General features: G+C 39.1%; 1 protein-coding gene across 1 annotated transcript; it reads right to left on the bottom strand.

The window, feature by feature from the left end:
• Window positions 1-8,100: 8,100 nt before the first annotated feature.
• On the bottom strand, window positions 8,101-15,456 carry LOC145335430 (myosin heavy chain, muscle-like). The gene is made up of 4 exons (XM_080181176.1): window positions 15,419-15,456; window positions 9,269-14,523; window positions 8,587-9,165; window positions 8,101-8,278 (listed from the first exon to the last, which is right to left on the bottom strand). Exons 2-4 carry the CDS (start codon window positions 14,510-14,512, stop codon window positions 8,273-8,275), a joined length of 5,829 nt encoding a protein of 1,942 aa, XP_080037302.1. The 5' UTR covers window positions 14,513-14,523; window positions 15,419-15,456; the 3' UTR covers window positions 8,101-8,272.
• Window positions 15,457-15,681: the final 225 nt, after the last annotated feature.

The raw sequence follows: 15,681 nt of genomic DNA, 5'->3' as shown, positions 1-15,681 counted from the left end.
AGGGGTAATTTGAAATGACCTCGTTTTTCTTGGTTTTCAAATTTTGTTGAGCTATATTGGCAAACAGAAGTAAGCAAAACTGCCTGCTCCAGGGGGAAATGAAAACCAGGGTAGTAGAGGGGGGATTCATACTTAGAATGATGCAATCCTGAAGCTGAGAACCGTTTTTTTCCGGGATTTTTTGGAACCAGGCAATAAAAGCCGGTTCGTCTCTAATGGGTTAAGGAAAGTTGAATCATCTTGCATTATAATAAGCTGAAGCAAAACGACCTATTATAACTACAACATTCTATAGACAACCAACTCTGTTTTATAAACTCTTTTTTCACTTGTCTGATATAGCAGCAAAAGGTACCATATTATCAAATTTATAGTTGCAAGCGGCCACATCCTGGCCTAGAGAGTTCTATGGGCAATTCAAAAATTGTAGGAGAGGGAGACCTTTGACAACCCCTCAAAATTTTAGTTGTTAATTTCTTTTGGTAGCTTCATTATAAAAAATAGAGGCACTTAAGGTGGGAGGCGGAAAATCCCAACCCCCCAAAATAGTTTAAATCCTTCACTGTCATGGAGAATTGTTCTGCGGGTAGCGAGATCCTTCGCTACAGACAAAAAAAAGCTTACTACTTTATATAATAGAATAATATATAGCCAAATTGGTCCAGCGATTAGCAAGATCTTTTGGAACAGAAAGCACACAGTCTTATATCTATCTACTTTGAAATAAGCATAACTTAGTTAAATTGAAATAAATTGAAAATATAAGCGTAGTTACTCTACAATTACTCTAATCCGCACAATGCCCTCTGAGTAATTATGCCCATTATTGCCTCCTATAATTTCCTATATGTAAAAATAACTTGAAATTAGAGTTATTTATCGCATCGTATTGTAGACAGCTTTCCGCGAATAGCCTTCGGCCAATCGGGGCCAACAAATCTGGAATTTTTATTTATTATTCGTTGTAAAATGTCTATGTGCGATACGAACCATGATTTTTCAGTATTGCTTAGAATCGGTTCTAATCCAGCATAGATGCTATTCTGTAATTTGAATCAGTTTTGACTATTTTCATTGACTTGAATAGATAGAGATTAATTTGCCCTTTTTGTATTTTTAGTTACTTTAGTTTTTGATAACTAAAATATAGCTAATTGCTTCTAACTATTATTTTTTAGAATATTTATCCATACCCTAGGTCCGTGGGGAGTGACACCAGGGCGTCCCCATGGGGAGAGTTTGGGTAAAGGGGGGGGGGGGGCTAATCCCTCTGTAATTTATATGTAGTGTATATCATTTTTTAGTTGGTGTATGTTAAAATCCTAGAACACAGTAATTTTATTTTGTTTAAAATGCTTATTGCCACCCCGCCAAAAGTTTCTGTGCACGCCCGTTTGTTTGGTGTGTAATTGACACCTGCTGGGCCACATATCATTGTTTGGGTGTGGGTGTGGGAGTAGAAGAGCTAAATATTCTGCTGGGCCACAAATTATTGTTTGGGTGTGGGTGTGGGAGTAGGATAACTAAATATTCTGCTGGGACACATTTTATTGTTTGGGTGTGGGAGTAAAATAACTAAATATTCTGCTGGGCCACATATCATTGCTTGGGTGTGGGAGTAGGATAACTAAATATTCTGCTGGGCCACAAATTATTGTTTGGGTGTGGGTGTGGGAGTACGATAACTAAATATTCTGCTGGGCCACAAATCATTGTTTGGGTGTGGGTGTGGGAGTAGGATAACTAAATATTCTGCTGGGCCACATATTATTGTTTGGGTGTGGGAGTAAAATAACTAAATATTCTGCTGGGCCACATATCATTGCTTGGGTGTGGGAGTAGGATAACTAAATATTCTGCTGGGCCACAAATTATTGTTGGGTGTGGGTGTGGGAGTAGGATAACTAAATATTCTGCTGGGCCACAAATCATTGTTTGGGTGTGGGTGTGGGAGTAGGATAACTAAATATTCTGCTGGGCCACAAATCATTGTTTGGGTGTGGGTGTGGGAGTAGGATAACTAAATATTCTGCTGGGCCACAATCATTGTTTGGGTGTGGGAGTAGGATAACTAAATATTCTGCTGGGCATATTTTATTGTTTGGGCAGTTTTTTCTTCCCTACCCAATATCTAAAATACCATTTTAAGCAAAAATTTAATCTGGAGGTTAGTTTATATTTTGAATGAAAATTACCTGAAATGTTTTAAATGAATCTTGCTTAACTAAACCCACGCACAAAAAATGATTTAAATAACTTTTGCTGGATTCATAATGTAGCTTTTCTATAACTTGCCGTATGGATAAAATGCTTAAATGTACAATTAGATATGTCCTTACATATGTCATCTATAATACAAAGTAGAACGATGTCTGTCTGTCTGTCTGTCCGTCCGTCCGTCCCTTAAGATCTCGGTAACCACTGAACTGATCGAATTATACTCTTTAGGGAATATATCTAATGGTCCTGTGGTGGTTTAAGGCTATTTTCTTAGGCGGTGGGACACCCCCAACCCCCCCAAAAACAAAAAATCCCCCCCCCTTTTTTTTGTAGAAAATTTCCTTGGTCCTTTTACGTATTTCGCCAAAAAAAAAATTTATCACCTCTTGGGGCAAAGCCCCCTAGAGGCTAGGGGCGAAGCTGCTAGTTATAAATAAAGTACTTGACTGGCTGTATCTTCTTTGGTGTATATCTTTCTTGTTTAATAACCTTTCTGTTAAAAGCGAAGCATTCTTCTTTTACTTTATGTACTAATCTTAATTTAGGCGTGTTAGAATTATCCCACCAATTTCAAACTTTGCATAAAACAGTATGTATGTAAATTGTATATAATCAAGTCTTTAAATTAGATAATTATGCCATTGCCAATATTAAGCTTTAGACAAAGTTTTAGTTCCGACTAAATAATGTTAATTTTTTATGTAATATTAAAGTACTAACTTTTATTATGTTCGTTTGTCTATTCAATGTGAAGCTTCACTTTTTAGGATGTTGTCATCCTTGTTATTACATGTTCGGTAACTTTTTTCATTGTACAAGTTTTCCTGTTACCAAAATCTTTGATAGGCAATAGGCGAAAAGAATAAATAAAATCTTTTCTCTTACATTAAATGTTCAATATTCTAGGCTTGATTCAATTATAAATTCAAGCGATTTCATTCGGTAAATTGACACATAACCAACACATTTATTGCCATACCGTTTTCTGGAAGTCCTAACTTTACAAGGGATCTAAAGGGATAAGACAATTGATGTACATCTCCATTATTGAAACTTAAAATCATCGCTTCTATAGATTGCAATAAGTGGTTGAAATTTTTGAACACTAAACTTAATAAACCAATTAATCAAAATTCAATACAAGTCCCCAAAATTGTTAAGCCAACGAATAAGAAATCGTTATAATAAAACTTTGGGGATTATCATAATTATTTTATTGTAACGCGATTGAAAAAGAAGTACGAACCAACGCCAAAATTTTAAACATTAAACTATTTAGACAACCGGAAAGTTATAAGATAGCTTTGCTACAAAAAAAATTAACTATTACTTTTCTAACTTAAAATTTTTACCCAAATTCTTTTGTATCTAAGAATGTGGCGTATGATCTATTTTTATGTATATGAAAACAGTGTCGTGCACAGGATTTTGTCGGTATATTTTTACACCTTCATTGAATCATAATCGTGAGGGGTATGTAAGCTTTAGGGGTGTGTAAAACCCACATAAATAGGAGTGTTATTATAGGGAGGATGAATTAGATACACCACCCTTGGTCAACCCCACCATATTTACTCAAAACTTAAAAGTCTCAAAAACGTCCTCTTACTGGTAAATTAACGCGCGAAGCGCGCAGATGTTTTTTTTCACACCTACTTTTAATTAGGACTTTTACCTTTACACTCCCCTTGGCTGTTTTAGGGGTATGTTGACCCTTGACAAGTGGATACACCCCCGTAAAGCCCCCCTTTCTGCACGCCTCTATATAAAAATTACTTATAGTCTTATCTTATTTGACCTCTGTTGTATGCTCTGTTGAAATTAGAGATATTGTCTTGACATACAATTCCTATGGATTATATCGACTAAATTACATATCCTTATGATAAAGTAAGCTGGTTCCCAGGGTAGCTTCTCATAGGTTCTGGGAGGTTAATAATTATGTTTGTTGGGGGTGGGTAAAACTACCCTCCCAAGAGATCTCGCCCCTAGAAAAAAAAATTAACCCGCCAATTTAAAAATATTTTTTAACAAAATTTTAAAAAAGAGGGGGAATTGTTAAAACCCTCCACCCCACACAAACTTTTTTTAAATCTAGAATATAAAATTGGGTAATTAAATTCAGTTTCCCCCTCCTCAAGAAACCCTAGAGGTCTCTAGGGGCGTAGCCGCTAGTTTATTGTATATAGTAATAAACAGGGAGGTAAGGGACATTTCGGAGATTATTAACAAAAGTTTTATAATATGTTTTCTCGTATTCATTCGAATCCGGTGGATAGGAACCGGTTCTCATCCATACAAAAAAACTATGTCTAGCATCGTATTATATCCAGTTTTCTACGAATATAGAAATGTACCACGGGGCTAAAAAAAACTAGTTTTAATCTTATAATTGTACATTCTATATCCGCGGAAAGCCGTTTATAATACAATACGAGAAATAACTATTCTCGTATTTATTCGAATCCGGTGGATAGGAACCGGTTCTCATCCATACGAAAAAACTATGGTTTTAATCTTATAATTGTACATTCTATATCCGCGGAAAGCCGTTTATAATACGATGAAAGAAATAACTATTCTCGTATTTATTCGAATCCGGTGGATTTTAACCGGTTCTCATCCATACGAAGAAAACTATGTCTAGCATCGTATTATATCCAGCTTTCTACGAATATAAAAATGTACAATCATAAGATTTTTAGCCCGTGCCTCCTGAGATATACACTAATTTTTCGGCCATAGTCTTATCATTTTAGATCTTATAAAATATAAAATAAAACATTGCTTCAAATTATCGTCCTGTTAAACAGGGATAATGCCAATTTACATATCCAATGATGAAAAACAAAATTTCTCCTTCTGTAAATTAAAAGTATTAGTTTGAAGGTTTGTACACTGGATGTTGATTCAACCAATAAAGATCACTAACCCAAAGTTTTTAAATAAACGAATTAAAGAATGATTTTTTTAGCGAAGCTTTCCTATAATTAGGTTCCGTCGGTACATACGTAATTTAGGGATGTTAGAATTGTCCTTTTAATTTCAAACTTTGCATGATGATTCCTGTAGTAGTTAGGTATGATTTAGAAAGCGAAGCAACTCTATAATCGTTACCAGAATGTCCCTACGTCCATTTAAAACATGTTGATTTTTAACTTTTTAACATCAATCTTTTATGAGATATAATCATCCGATTGATATGATTTTTGGATTACTTATTCCTATTACAATTGGGTACAATATCATAAGCAACTCTATAATTAAGTCCTAACATTATCAGTATGTCCTTAAACAGTATTCTGAATTTAAAAAGTTTTGAAACAAATTTACTTTTAAGGATGTTGTCATCCTTGTTGAAAGGGGGAGATTACTCAAGAGCCATTTTCTTGTTTTCTTGTGTGGTTTGCGAGATCTTTTGACACAAGCAAAAAGCGCACGCACGCACAAAACCACATACACAAAGAAAGAGATGCATTCTATCTCTTTAATAGAATGCTAGTGGCTTCGCCATAACTTTTGATCTAGAAACTTTGATTCAAGATTACAGACATACATAGTTAATTAAATAGTGAGTGAGGTTACACTTTTATAAAACAAGGATGACAACATCCATAAAAGCAAAGCACTGAAACGGTAGGACAAACGGACATTAACGCTTGTATAGTGTCTGAACTGAATAATCAGAATATAAAAGTATAAGAGTCAAAGCAAAATTGTAAGTAAATTTGTTGAAAAACTGCTTGATATAGGACAATGTTTAAGGGCATACTTACATTTTTAGGACTTGATTATAGAGTTGCTTCGCTTATAATATTGTTCTTTGTTGTCTCAGGAATTAATATACCAAAAATCAGATCAAACGGATAAATAGTTCACATAAAAATTTGTTGTTTAAAAAGTAGAAAAATCAACATGTTTAAAATGGACGTACGGACATTCTGGTAATGATTATAGAGTTGCTACGCTTTCTAAATCGTACCTAACTACTACAGGAATCATCATGCAAAAATTGAAATCGATAGGACAATTCTAACATGCCTAAATTAACGAATAAAAGCTATCTATCTCGGACGGACGGACGGACGGACGGACGGACCGACCCTAATTATAGTAAAGCTTCGCTTTTAAAAAAACGCTTTAAAATTAATTCCTGTTATATCGAAACAAATATGTATGAGCTTCCAATATATATTCTTTCATTTTGATCAAGTTTTACTTCAAATCTTGAAAAGCGAATCTTTACTTAATTTGGATCGGCCCATCAATCTGTAACAGATAGCTCTTTATGTTTATATGGGAATGTTAGAATTGTCCTATAGATTCAAAACTTATTATACAGTTTCTTGAAAGGTACAATTGAATAGCCAAAGCAAATTCATGTAATGTCCATTTGATAACACATCGATTCTTTATCTGATATAAATATTTTTATAATTTTATATTTCTTTAATTTTTGGAAAATTGATTCTTATTACATTAGGGTACAAACTAATAAAGCAAGGCATATCTATAAATAAACAAGTCTTAAAATGTAAGTACGTCCAGATTAGCATCCGATATTTAAGTAATTTTGAGATAGATTTCTGCGGATTTTTGTTTCTATGTTCTAACTAATTTTGAATATCAAATGCTTTGTTACTCTGTATTTGTTAATGTTCGTAGGTATGACGGTCGAGCTACGCTTTAACTGATGTTGTTATCCTCATTTGTTTTATTTTATATCAAAGAGACTAATAAAATTACATAATTTGAAACGGATAGTTAAACCAAGTTTTTTAGCCCATTAGAAGAAGACAGATTAGGATTTTAATAGATTTTTAGTAGCGAAGCTACTCTATAATTCACAATGTCCGTCCGTAATTAATGAATTGGGGGAAACGTGATTTTCTCGGCTCCTATAAAAGATAGAGAGCTGAAATTTTTTGACAACATTCCCATCATTAAGGAGCACAATAAACTATAAAACATCAATGGCGGTCGGACTGCTTTTTAGCAGGTTTTAGGCTATTTTTTATATTTTCCAAATTTTCCCCATATCTTTGGTGTTTATGGTCCGATTTTCAAAATTTTTTCAGTTAAAGATATCAAAATTAAATTTCCCGTCATTTGAAGAAAACAACAATGACGGTCAGACGGCCTTTTTGCAGGTTTTTGGCTATTTTTATATTTTTCACATTTTCCCCCATATCTTTGGTGTTTATGGTCCGATTTTCGAAATTTTTCAGTTAAAGATAGCAAAATTAAATTTCCTGTTGTTTGAAGAAAACAACAATGACTGTCAAACTGCCTTTTTGCAGGTTTTTGGCTATTTTTGTATTTATCACATTTTTACCCATATCTTTGGTGTTTATAGTCCAATTTTCAAATATTTTTCAGTTAAAGATATTAACATTAAATTTCTGGTGTTTTAAGAAAAGAAACAATGGCGGCCAAACTGCCTTTTAGCAGGTTTTTGGCTATTTTTATATGTTTGACATATTTCCCCATATCTTTGGTATTTTTAGTCCAATTTTAAAACTTTTTTGCATTAACAGTTTCAAATTTTTTCCCCCATTGTTATGTGCATCTAGTATGTAATTTACTTTAACCGTCTTCATCATACAAAATAAAACAAGGTTTCGTGTTTATTTTCTCCAATAAATCTATTCCTAATTTTAATAAATACACTACGTATTCCCATCCACAATTTTTTGTGCTTCGCTACTTATGGATGTTGTCATCCTTGTTTATATTATTTTGTATATTTTATGCGTTTTCTTTTAAATTTTTTGTTAAATTCTACGAACTATTCATAATTTTCCTTTAGTATCTAGTTACAGACTTAACTAAATTAATAATTAAACAAATACTTTTTAGGCACTATAAAGAATTAGAATATTATATGCTTTAAACATTTTATTTTTGCTTTAATATTTTTTAATAATTGAAGAAAATAAAGATTTAAAGATAAATATATATTAACAATTTATAAATTTATTTCATGAGCAGGGTCTAATCCATATTTCATAGCCAGAGTGTCATCAGTCAATCCTTGTAGCTGGTTAGCTCCTTACATCTAAACAAAACATGATCAGAATATAATTCCCTAATAAACAAGTAATGAGATGTCTCTCTGTGCATGTCTGACTATCTGTTTGTAAGATCTCTTTTAAGTGCTTTTATGTGGTTCTCTTTTACATCAGATAAAGGCTTCTACCAACCACAAAAGAAGAAGATCTTTATATTATTTGAAATTGAAAGTGGAGGTTCGACTCCCCCACCTCACTTTACTTCCCTTAAGTACCCCTAGAGTACCTCAATGGCATTTCCGCATAATAAATTGTAAAATTTTGATAAATTTTTTTTATTGATTTTTATACTTACAGGGGCAAGGGAGGAGCTGCGGGCACGGGTCTTCAGCTTGGCAAGGGAAACCTCAGCAGTATCAGCACTCTCCTGGGAGGAAGCCAGAACAGTCTGGGTCTGTCTGAACTTGGCAAGGTTGAGGGCAGCAATCTCCTCGGCCTCCTCAATCTGCTTCTTGTAGGACTTGATCTTGCCCTGGAGCTGGTCAATCAGAGCCTGCATGCGCTCATGGTTCTTCTTGTCCTCATCTTGCTGGTAGGTCAGCTCCTTGATCTTGCGCTCAGACTTTCTCAGACCCTTCTGGGCATCATTGAGACGCCTGTTCTCAGCATCAAGCTCAGACTCAAGCTCACGGATGCGAGAATCCATCTTGGACATGGCCTTCTTTCCACCCTTAAGAGCATTCTGCTCAGCATCATCAAGTCTGCTCTGCATGTCCTTAGCCTGAGCCTCAAGGAGCTTGCGCTCACGCTCAAGGGTCTGGGCAGCTTCCTGTTCAAATCTAAGTTCTTCAGCAAGGCGAGCAGCATCAATCATAGCCTTCTGGGCCTTCTCCTCAGAGAGTCCAGCCTCAGAAGCCATCTCATCCAGATCAGCCTTGAAAAAAATGTTAATAATATTTTCATTAATTTCTTCGTCCCACTGTCTATCCAGAAAACAAATTAAAATTTAAAAATAAAAAAATAAAAAAAAACATTACCTGCAGAGTGTGCATCTCACTGTCAAGCTTCATCTTAGCTCCCTGGATGGCCTGGTTGGTGCAGGTCTGTTCTCCAAGGGTCTCATTGGTGTCAGCAAGCTCCTGCTCAACCATGCGTCTGGCACGGTCAGACTGCTCCAAAAGGGTGCGTGCCTCTTCAAGAGCATTCTGATTGGCATGGGCCTTTCTGTCAGCAGCAATCAAGTTGTCATGGGCAAGGTCCTTGGCACGGACAGCATCCTCAAGCTTAACCTGGACATCCCTAAGGCTAAGCTGGTACTTCTTGATGATCTTCTGGGTATCAGCATTAGCAGCATTGGCATGCTCAAGAGCAGTCTCAAGGTCCATGACATCAGTCTCCAGCTTCTTCTTCATTCTAACAGCCTCAGACTTGCCCTTGGCCTCAGACTCAATAGCAGCCTGCATGTTCTCCAGACCCTTGTTCATATTCTTTCTGGTGGACTCAAACTCCTCATCCTTTTCAGCCATTCTTCTCTCAATCTCCTGGCGGACCTGGGTAAGCTCAAGCTGAGCTCTCAGAACCTTGTTCTCCTCCTGTTCCAGGGCACCTTCAGCCTCAGAAAGAGCAGCTTCAAGCTCCATCTTCTCAGCCTCAAGACGCTTGCGGATTTTGTCAATCTCATGGATGGAGCGACCACCTTCGCTGATCTGGTCCATGATGTCCTTGATCTCATTGGAGAGGGTCTTGTTCTCTCTTCTCACCTCTTCAAGCTGCAGAACAGCCTCCTCATAGGCAGACTTGATTCTAAAGAGCTCAGATGAGGCATTGCGGGTCTCCTTCTGGCTGCCATCAAGGTCCATGCCCAGGCTGTCAACCTTCTGCTTCCATTCAGTAACAATTCTGTCAAACTGCTTGGCCTTCTTCTCCATGGAGTTGTTAAGGATCTGGGCCTGGTCAAGCTGGACAGCCATGTCATCAAGTTCACCCTGCAGCTTGCCCTTGGCCTTCTCAAGCTGTCCAAGCTTGGAGCCAAGCTGAGAGATGGTGGATTCAGCCTCAGACAGTCTAGCCTGCATCTTCAGCTTGACCATTTCGAGCTCCTCAGCCTTGCCAAGACCATCCTTCTCGTATCTCTGTCTCCACATGTCAGATTCACCCTGGGCCTTGTTCAGCTGTCTCATTAGGTTGTCCTTGGACGAAACCTCCTCATCGAAATGCTCCCTCATACCATCAACCTCATGTTCAGCATTTCTGAATTTGCCAAGAAGAGATTGACGCTCCTTGGCTTCATCATCAGCAAGTCTGCGCTGCTCATCAAGCTGGGCAGCAAGAGCAGACTTAACCTTGACCATCATACTGGCAGAGTTCTCAAGATCCTGGACAGTTCTGAGCAGATCAGCATTCTCAGCAGCAATCTTCCTCTTGGTAGCTTCAAAGTCACCAAGGGTAAGGTTGGCTTCCTCAACCTTCTTGCCCAGATCATTCAGCTGGCCACACAGGTTTCTGTAAGACTTCTCAGCAGAGGCAGAAGATCTATTGACCTCATCAGTGGCAGATCTAACATCAGCAATCTCATGCATAATGTGTTGCTTGTCCTTCTCAATCTTGGCCTTCATCTTGTTGAGCTGATCAATCTGTTCAGTCATCTCAGCAATAGCATCCTGGTGTTTCTTCTTCAGGGAAACAAGAGTAGCCTCCTGCTGGATGGTGGCCTCTTCAAGATCTCTTCTTAGCTTAACAACCTCAGCATCTCTCTTCTTGTTGAGCTCAACCTGGGCATGGGTAGCACCAGAAGCCTCAGACAGCCTCTCACCAAGATTTTCCAGTTCTCTGGCCAAGTCAGATCTTTGTCTCTCAGCCTTAGCTCTAGCCTGGCGTTCGGCCTCAAGCTCCTCTTCCATCTCTTCAATTCTGGCCTGCTGTTCCTTGATGGACTTCTGAACCTTGGCAACCAGAGACTGTTCATCCTCCAGCTTATTGAAGAGTCCAGAGGCATCCTTCTCCTTGCGCTGGATGGCATTTTCAAGCTCCTTCTTAGATCTCTCAAGATCAGCAACTGTCTCCTGGGCAACCTTCAGCTCACCCTCAACCTTTCTGCGCTCCTTCTCAACATTAGCTCTACCTCTCTTCTCTTTGTCAAGAGAGCCCTCAAGCTCATCCAGAGTGGACTCAAGCTTGTTCTTAATCTGGTTAAGGTGGTTAACCTTATCCTCAGCAACCTGGAGATCTTCACCAGCCTTGGAGGCATTCTCGCTCAGGTGCTTCTTCTCCTTGTTAAGCTTGTTGATAACCTCATCCTGGTTGGCAACCTCATCATTCAGAGTTCTGATGGTGTGGTCACGGTTGGTCTTCTCCTGCTCAAGCTTCTGGATGGCAATCTCAACATCCTCAATGTCCTTCTTAACAGCAACACACTCCTGCTCAAGGACCTTCTTTTCAGCAGTAGCATCCTGGCGCTCAGCCTCCTTCTGGATCAAAAGCTGCTGGGCATTAGCAAGCTGGACCTCAAGATCAGCTCTCTGGGCAGAGATCTTAGCCTGCTTCTCATGGTATTGAGACATGTTGCCTTGTTCAGCTTCAATCTGCTTGATCAGAGCCTTGATTTCCTCTCTGGCAGTGACATTCTCACCAAGAAGTCTTTCCTTGGTCTTCAGCTGTTCATCATAGGCACCATATTTGGCATTGGCAGCCTCCTCAAGGAGACGAAGCTCTTCCTCAGGATTAGGCATGCCAATCATAGGACGAGTCTTCTGGATGATGACAAACCATCCCCAGTCTCTCATGGAGATGTACTTTCTGAACTGTCTCTGGCAGACCTTAATCAGTTCGCGCTGGTCATACTTTCTCTGGTAGACAGCTCCTCTGATTCTCTTCAGAACCTCACCCTGGAGGTATCTGACAAGCTTGATGACAATGTCATCTCTCATCTCCTCAAGCAGGGCAAGGGCACCAGCTCTGAAGAAGACAAGGGTGTGACCAAGACGATATCTCTCACGGGGGAATTCAATCTTGTCCATCAAGGCATAGACTGCAGTCTTGTTGTCGCTTGAACTGTTGATCTCAGCAGCACCAAGGATAGCATATCTCATCTTGTAGTCAGGGTACAGCATTCTGTTGGGGAAACCTCTCATACAGATTCTGATACCCTCAAGCACACCATTACAGGTCAGCTGGTGCATGATAAGAGGAGGCTCAACCTCTCCAGGCTTCTTGTGGGTGTTGGGCACAAGGCAACGCACAAAGTGAGGCTCGCACTGGTGAAGAGTGTGCATAAGCTCACCAAGGGAAACCAGATACACAGAGGAGACAGTCTTGCCACCACCTCCCTTCTTCTTCTTCTTACCTTCTTCCTTGGGGGTAGTGGTAGGCTGTCCAGGGTGGTCTCTCCACAGATGAACAAGGAGCTCACACTTGGAAGTGGACTTGAAGATCTCAACAACAGAGTCATTGACAGGATCCTTGTTCTTCTCAAGCCAGCCAGTAACATTGTAGGACACAATACCAGCATAATGAGACAGAGCAAAGTGAGCATTCTTGTCAGTCTTGGACTGGGGCTTCAAGAACACAGGCAGCTTGCCAAGGGAAGCCTTCAGCTTCTCCTCAAAGGACTTGTCAGTGGCCTTGGGGAAGAGAGACTCCTCTTCAAGAATGGCCCAGATACCCATGGGCTTCTCAAACATAATGATACAGGCAGCAAGATCCATACCAAAGTCAACCATCTCCCAGTCAATACCTTCCTTGACGTACTCCTCCTGTTCAACAACGAACATGTGGTGGTTGAAGAACTGCTGCAGCTTCTCATTGACAAAGTTAATGGAGATCTGTTCAAAGCCATTGTACTCAAAGATCTCAAAACCAGCAATATCCAACACAGCACAGAAGTTGGCCTTCTTCAGGGTAGGGTCAATTAGAGTGTCATTACACTTCTCAATCAGCCACTTGAAGAGACGGTCAAAGATGGCTCTGGCAATACCACCAACAGCACCAGTGGCCTGCTCACAGGACTGACCCTTGGTGACCCACTCAGTACCGACCTTGATTCTGGGCTTGCAGAAAGCCTTGATCATGGCAGCAGCATCAACACCCATTAGGGCAGCAGCCTTGCCAGGGAAAGTGTCAGGTCCAACTTGTTCACACTCAGCCTGGTCATCACGACCCTTTGTCTTGAACTCAATACCACCAAAGGTCATGACACCAGCAGTCAGCATGTAGCAGTCATACTTCTCCTGCTCACCAAATCCAAGAACATTGAAGGCATCCTCAGTGTACTCAAGCTCTTCATTGTCATCAATGGAGGCAACAGTAACCTTACCCTGGGACACATAGGTGTAATCATAGATATCAGTGCTAAGATGGCACTTCTCTCTCAGACCAGTACCAATGCCATCACCATAGGGCTGCAGAAGCTGGTAGAAGATATGGTAGGATCTCTCAACTTCCTGCTGTTCAGTGATACGGGACTTCTCAAGCAGATAGGACACAATATCACAACCAGCCAGCTTACCAGAGGTGGTGAAGTGGATACGGATAAACTTACCGAAACGGGAGGAGTTGTCATTCCTGGAGGTCTTGGCATTACCATAGGATTCCAGAATGGGGTTGGTGGCCACAATCTGGTCCTCAAGGGAGACCTTCTTGTCAGACTTCTTGCCACTGGTAGCAACCATGGCAAGATAGGTGATGACCTTCTTGGTGTTCTCAGTCTTACCAGCACCAGACTCACCAGTAATCAGCATAGCCTGGTTCTTGGTGTTGTTCAACATGCCTCTGTAGGCAGTCTCAGCAATGGCCCACAGATGGGGAGGGCACTCATTACGTCTCTTACCAAGATAGATCTTGGCAACTCTGTGGGTGTACAGAGGATAACGCTTGTAGGGGTTGACAACAACAACGAAGAGACCAGAGTAGGTGTGGATCATCTTGGCCTGGTAACGGGTCTTCAAGTTCCAGAAGACAGAAGCATCATTAAGGAAGGTCAAGTTGACCATGTCCTCGCACTTCTCAAACTTAGGGGGGTTGACCTTGCCAACCTCAGCAGCCTTGTGGGTGAACTTCTCATGGCCCACAGCAACAACACACTTGGAGGCGGGATCCTCCAGGTCTCCAGACTCAAGGAGACCCTCACGGTAGCCACCATCCTTGGGGTTGGGAATCCATACAGACTTCTTGGAGTCATAGGGCTTCTGCTGGTCAGCTCTCTTCATGTCCATGGAAGGGAGCAAGAACTCAGTTGGGTCAGGGTCGGGCTGACCCGTCTTGGAGAGCTTAATATGGCCAGGCATATTGTCGGGTCCTAAAAAAATATAAAGATTTGTCATCATTTAGAGCAACAAGGTACTCACAGAAAGAAAAAATCTAAGAAATGTCTTCAGTGCAGAAAATTATAAATCAATGAACTATATATATGTAAAAGTTTGGATCTATTGCAGTTCATGATAAAAGTTCCTGGTAGTGATTATCCCCAAAAATCTATAAATTATAAAGTCTGCTAGCTGCCAAATGGTTGAACGTACATGTCATGCCCTCACAATCTATTAAGCTGCATAAATCTGTAAAAGCTTCACTGAATAAAACAAATAAAATAAGTCTTTTTCGTGCATTTATGTGCACTTTAAGATAACTTTGAATTGACTATTCCAGATTTTTGTAGGCCTACTTTTGTCAGTTAAAATTCTTTGCTTGCATAATATATATGTTCCAACGTTTGGCCTTTAGCTGCCTTAAAAATTCATAGATTTTTGGAGATAAGTATTAAAAGGAACATTTTACCTTGAACTGTACTCCCAAAAATTTAGATGGTTTAAAGAAATTTAAGATCTAAGATAAGTTAGAATATTAAATGTAATAATTTAAGAGAAAAAAAAATTTAAAAAAAGACACATAAATGTGGTTATAAAAGTCCAAATAAGAAAGTAAACAACGACAGAAGATAATTTAATGATTCTATATTTGCCAATAATTTTTATTAATTTATCAACTACTTTTTTAGTTTCTCTTTTGGTTGGAAATAAAATCAAGTGAAATAAAAATCTATCATTTTCTGCTGCTAGTTATTCAAAATAAAACTATAATTGTTATCAACAAAGGAAATACTTTTAAAAATGATATTTTGCAGAATACATATCTTTAAATTTTACACTTTGATAGAATTGATTTTAAAATTAGTTAAAAATTAAGGAAGTACTAACCTTACTTGTCAACCTAGGACGGCGGTCTGTAATGGACTACTCTGATGGCAATTCCTACCTCACTTTATATAGGGGTGTCAGCAGGACAGGCCAGGGCCAGCTGGGAAGCCAAGGAATGTTCCAGGATACCTGGATTCCGTTCAGGGGTGTAACAATCAGATTCTGAGGTGCGCCTGTAAATCTGCAATTTATTTCATTAAATTTTCATTTTATTATTTCTCTTAAAAATACTTTTTGGCAGGGCTTGGCAGCTACTGTTTAGC

Source organism: Acartia tonsa, chromosome 13 (assembly GCF_053477335.1).
Source record: "Acartia tonsa isolate MP-2025a chromosome 13, ASM5347733v1, whole genome shotgun sequence".
NCBI lineage: Eukaryota > Metazoa > Arthropoda > Copepoda > Calanoida > Acartiidae > Acartia > Acartia tonsa.
This window is presented reverse-complemented; position numbering and strand designations above follow the sequence as displayed.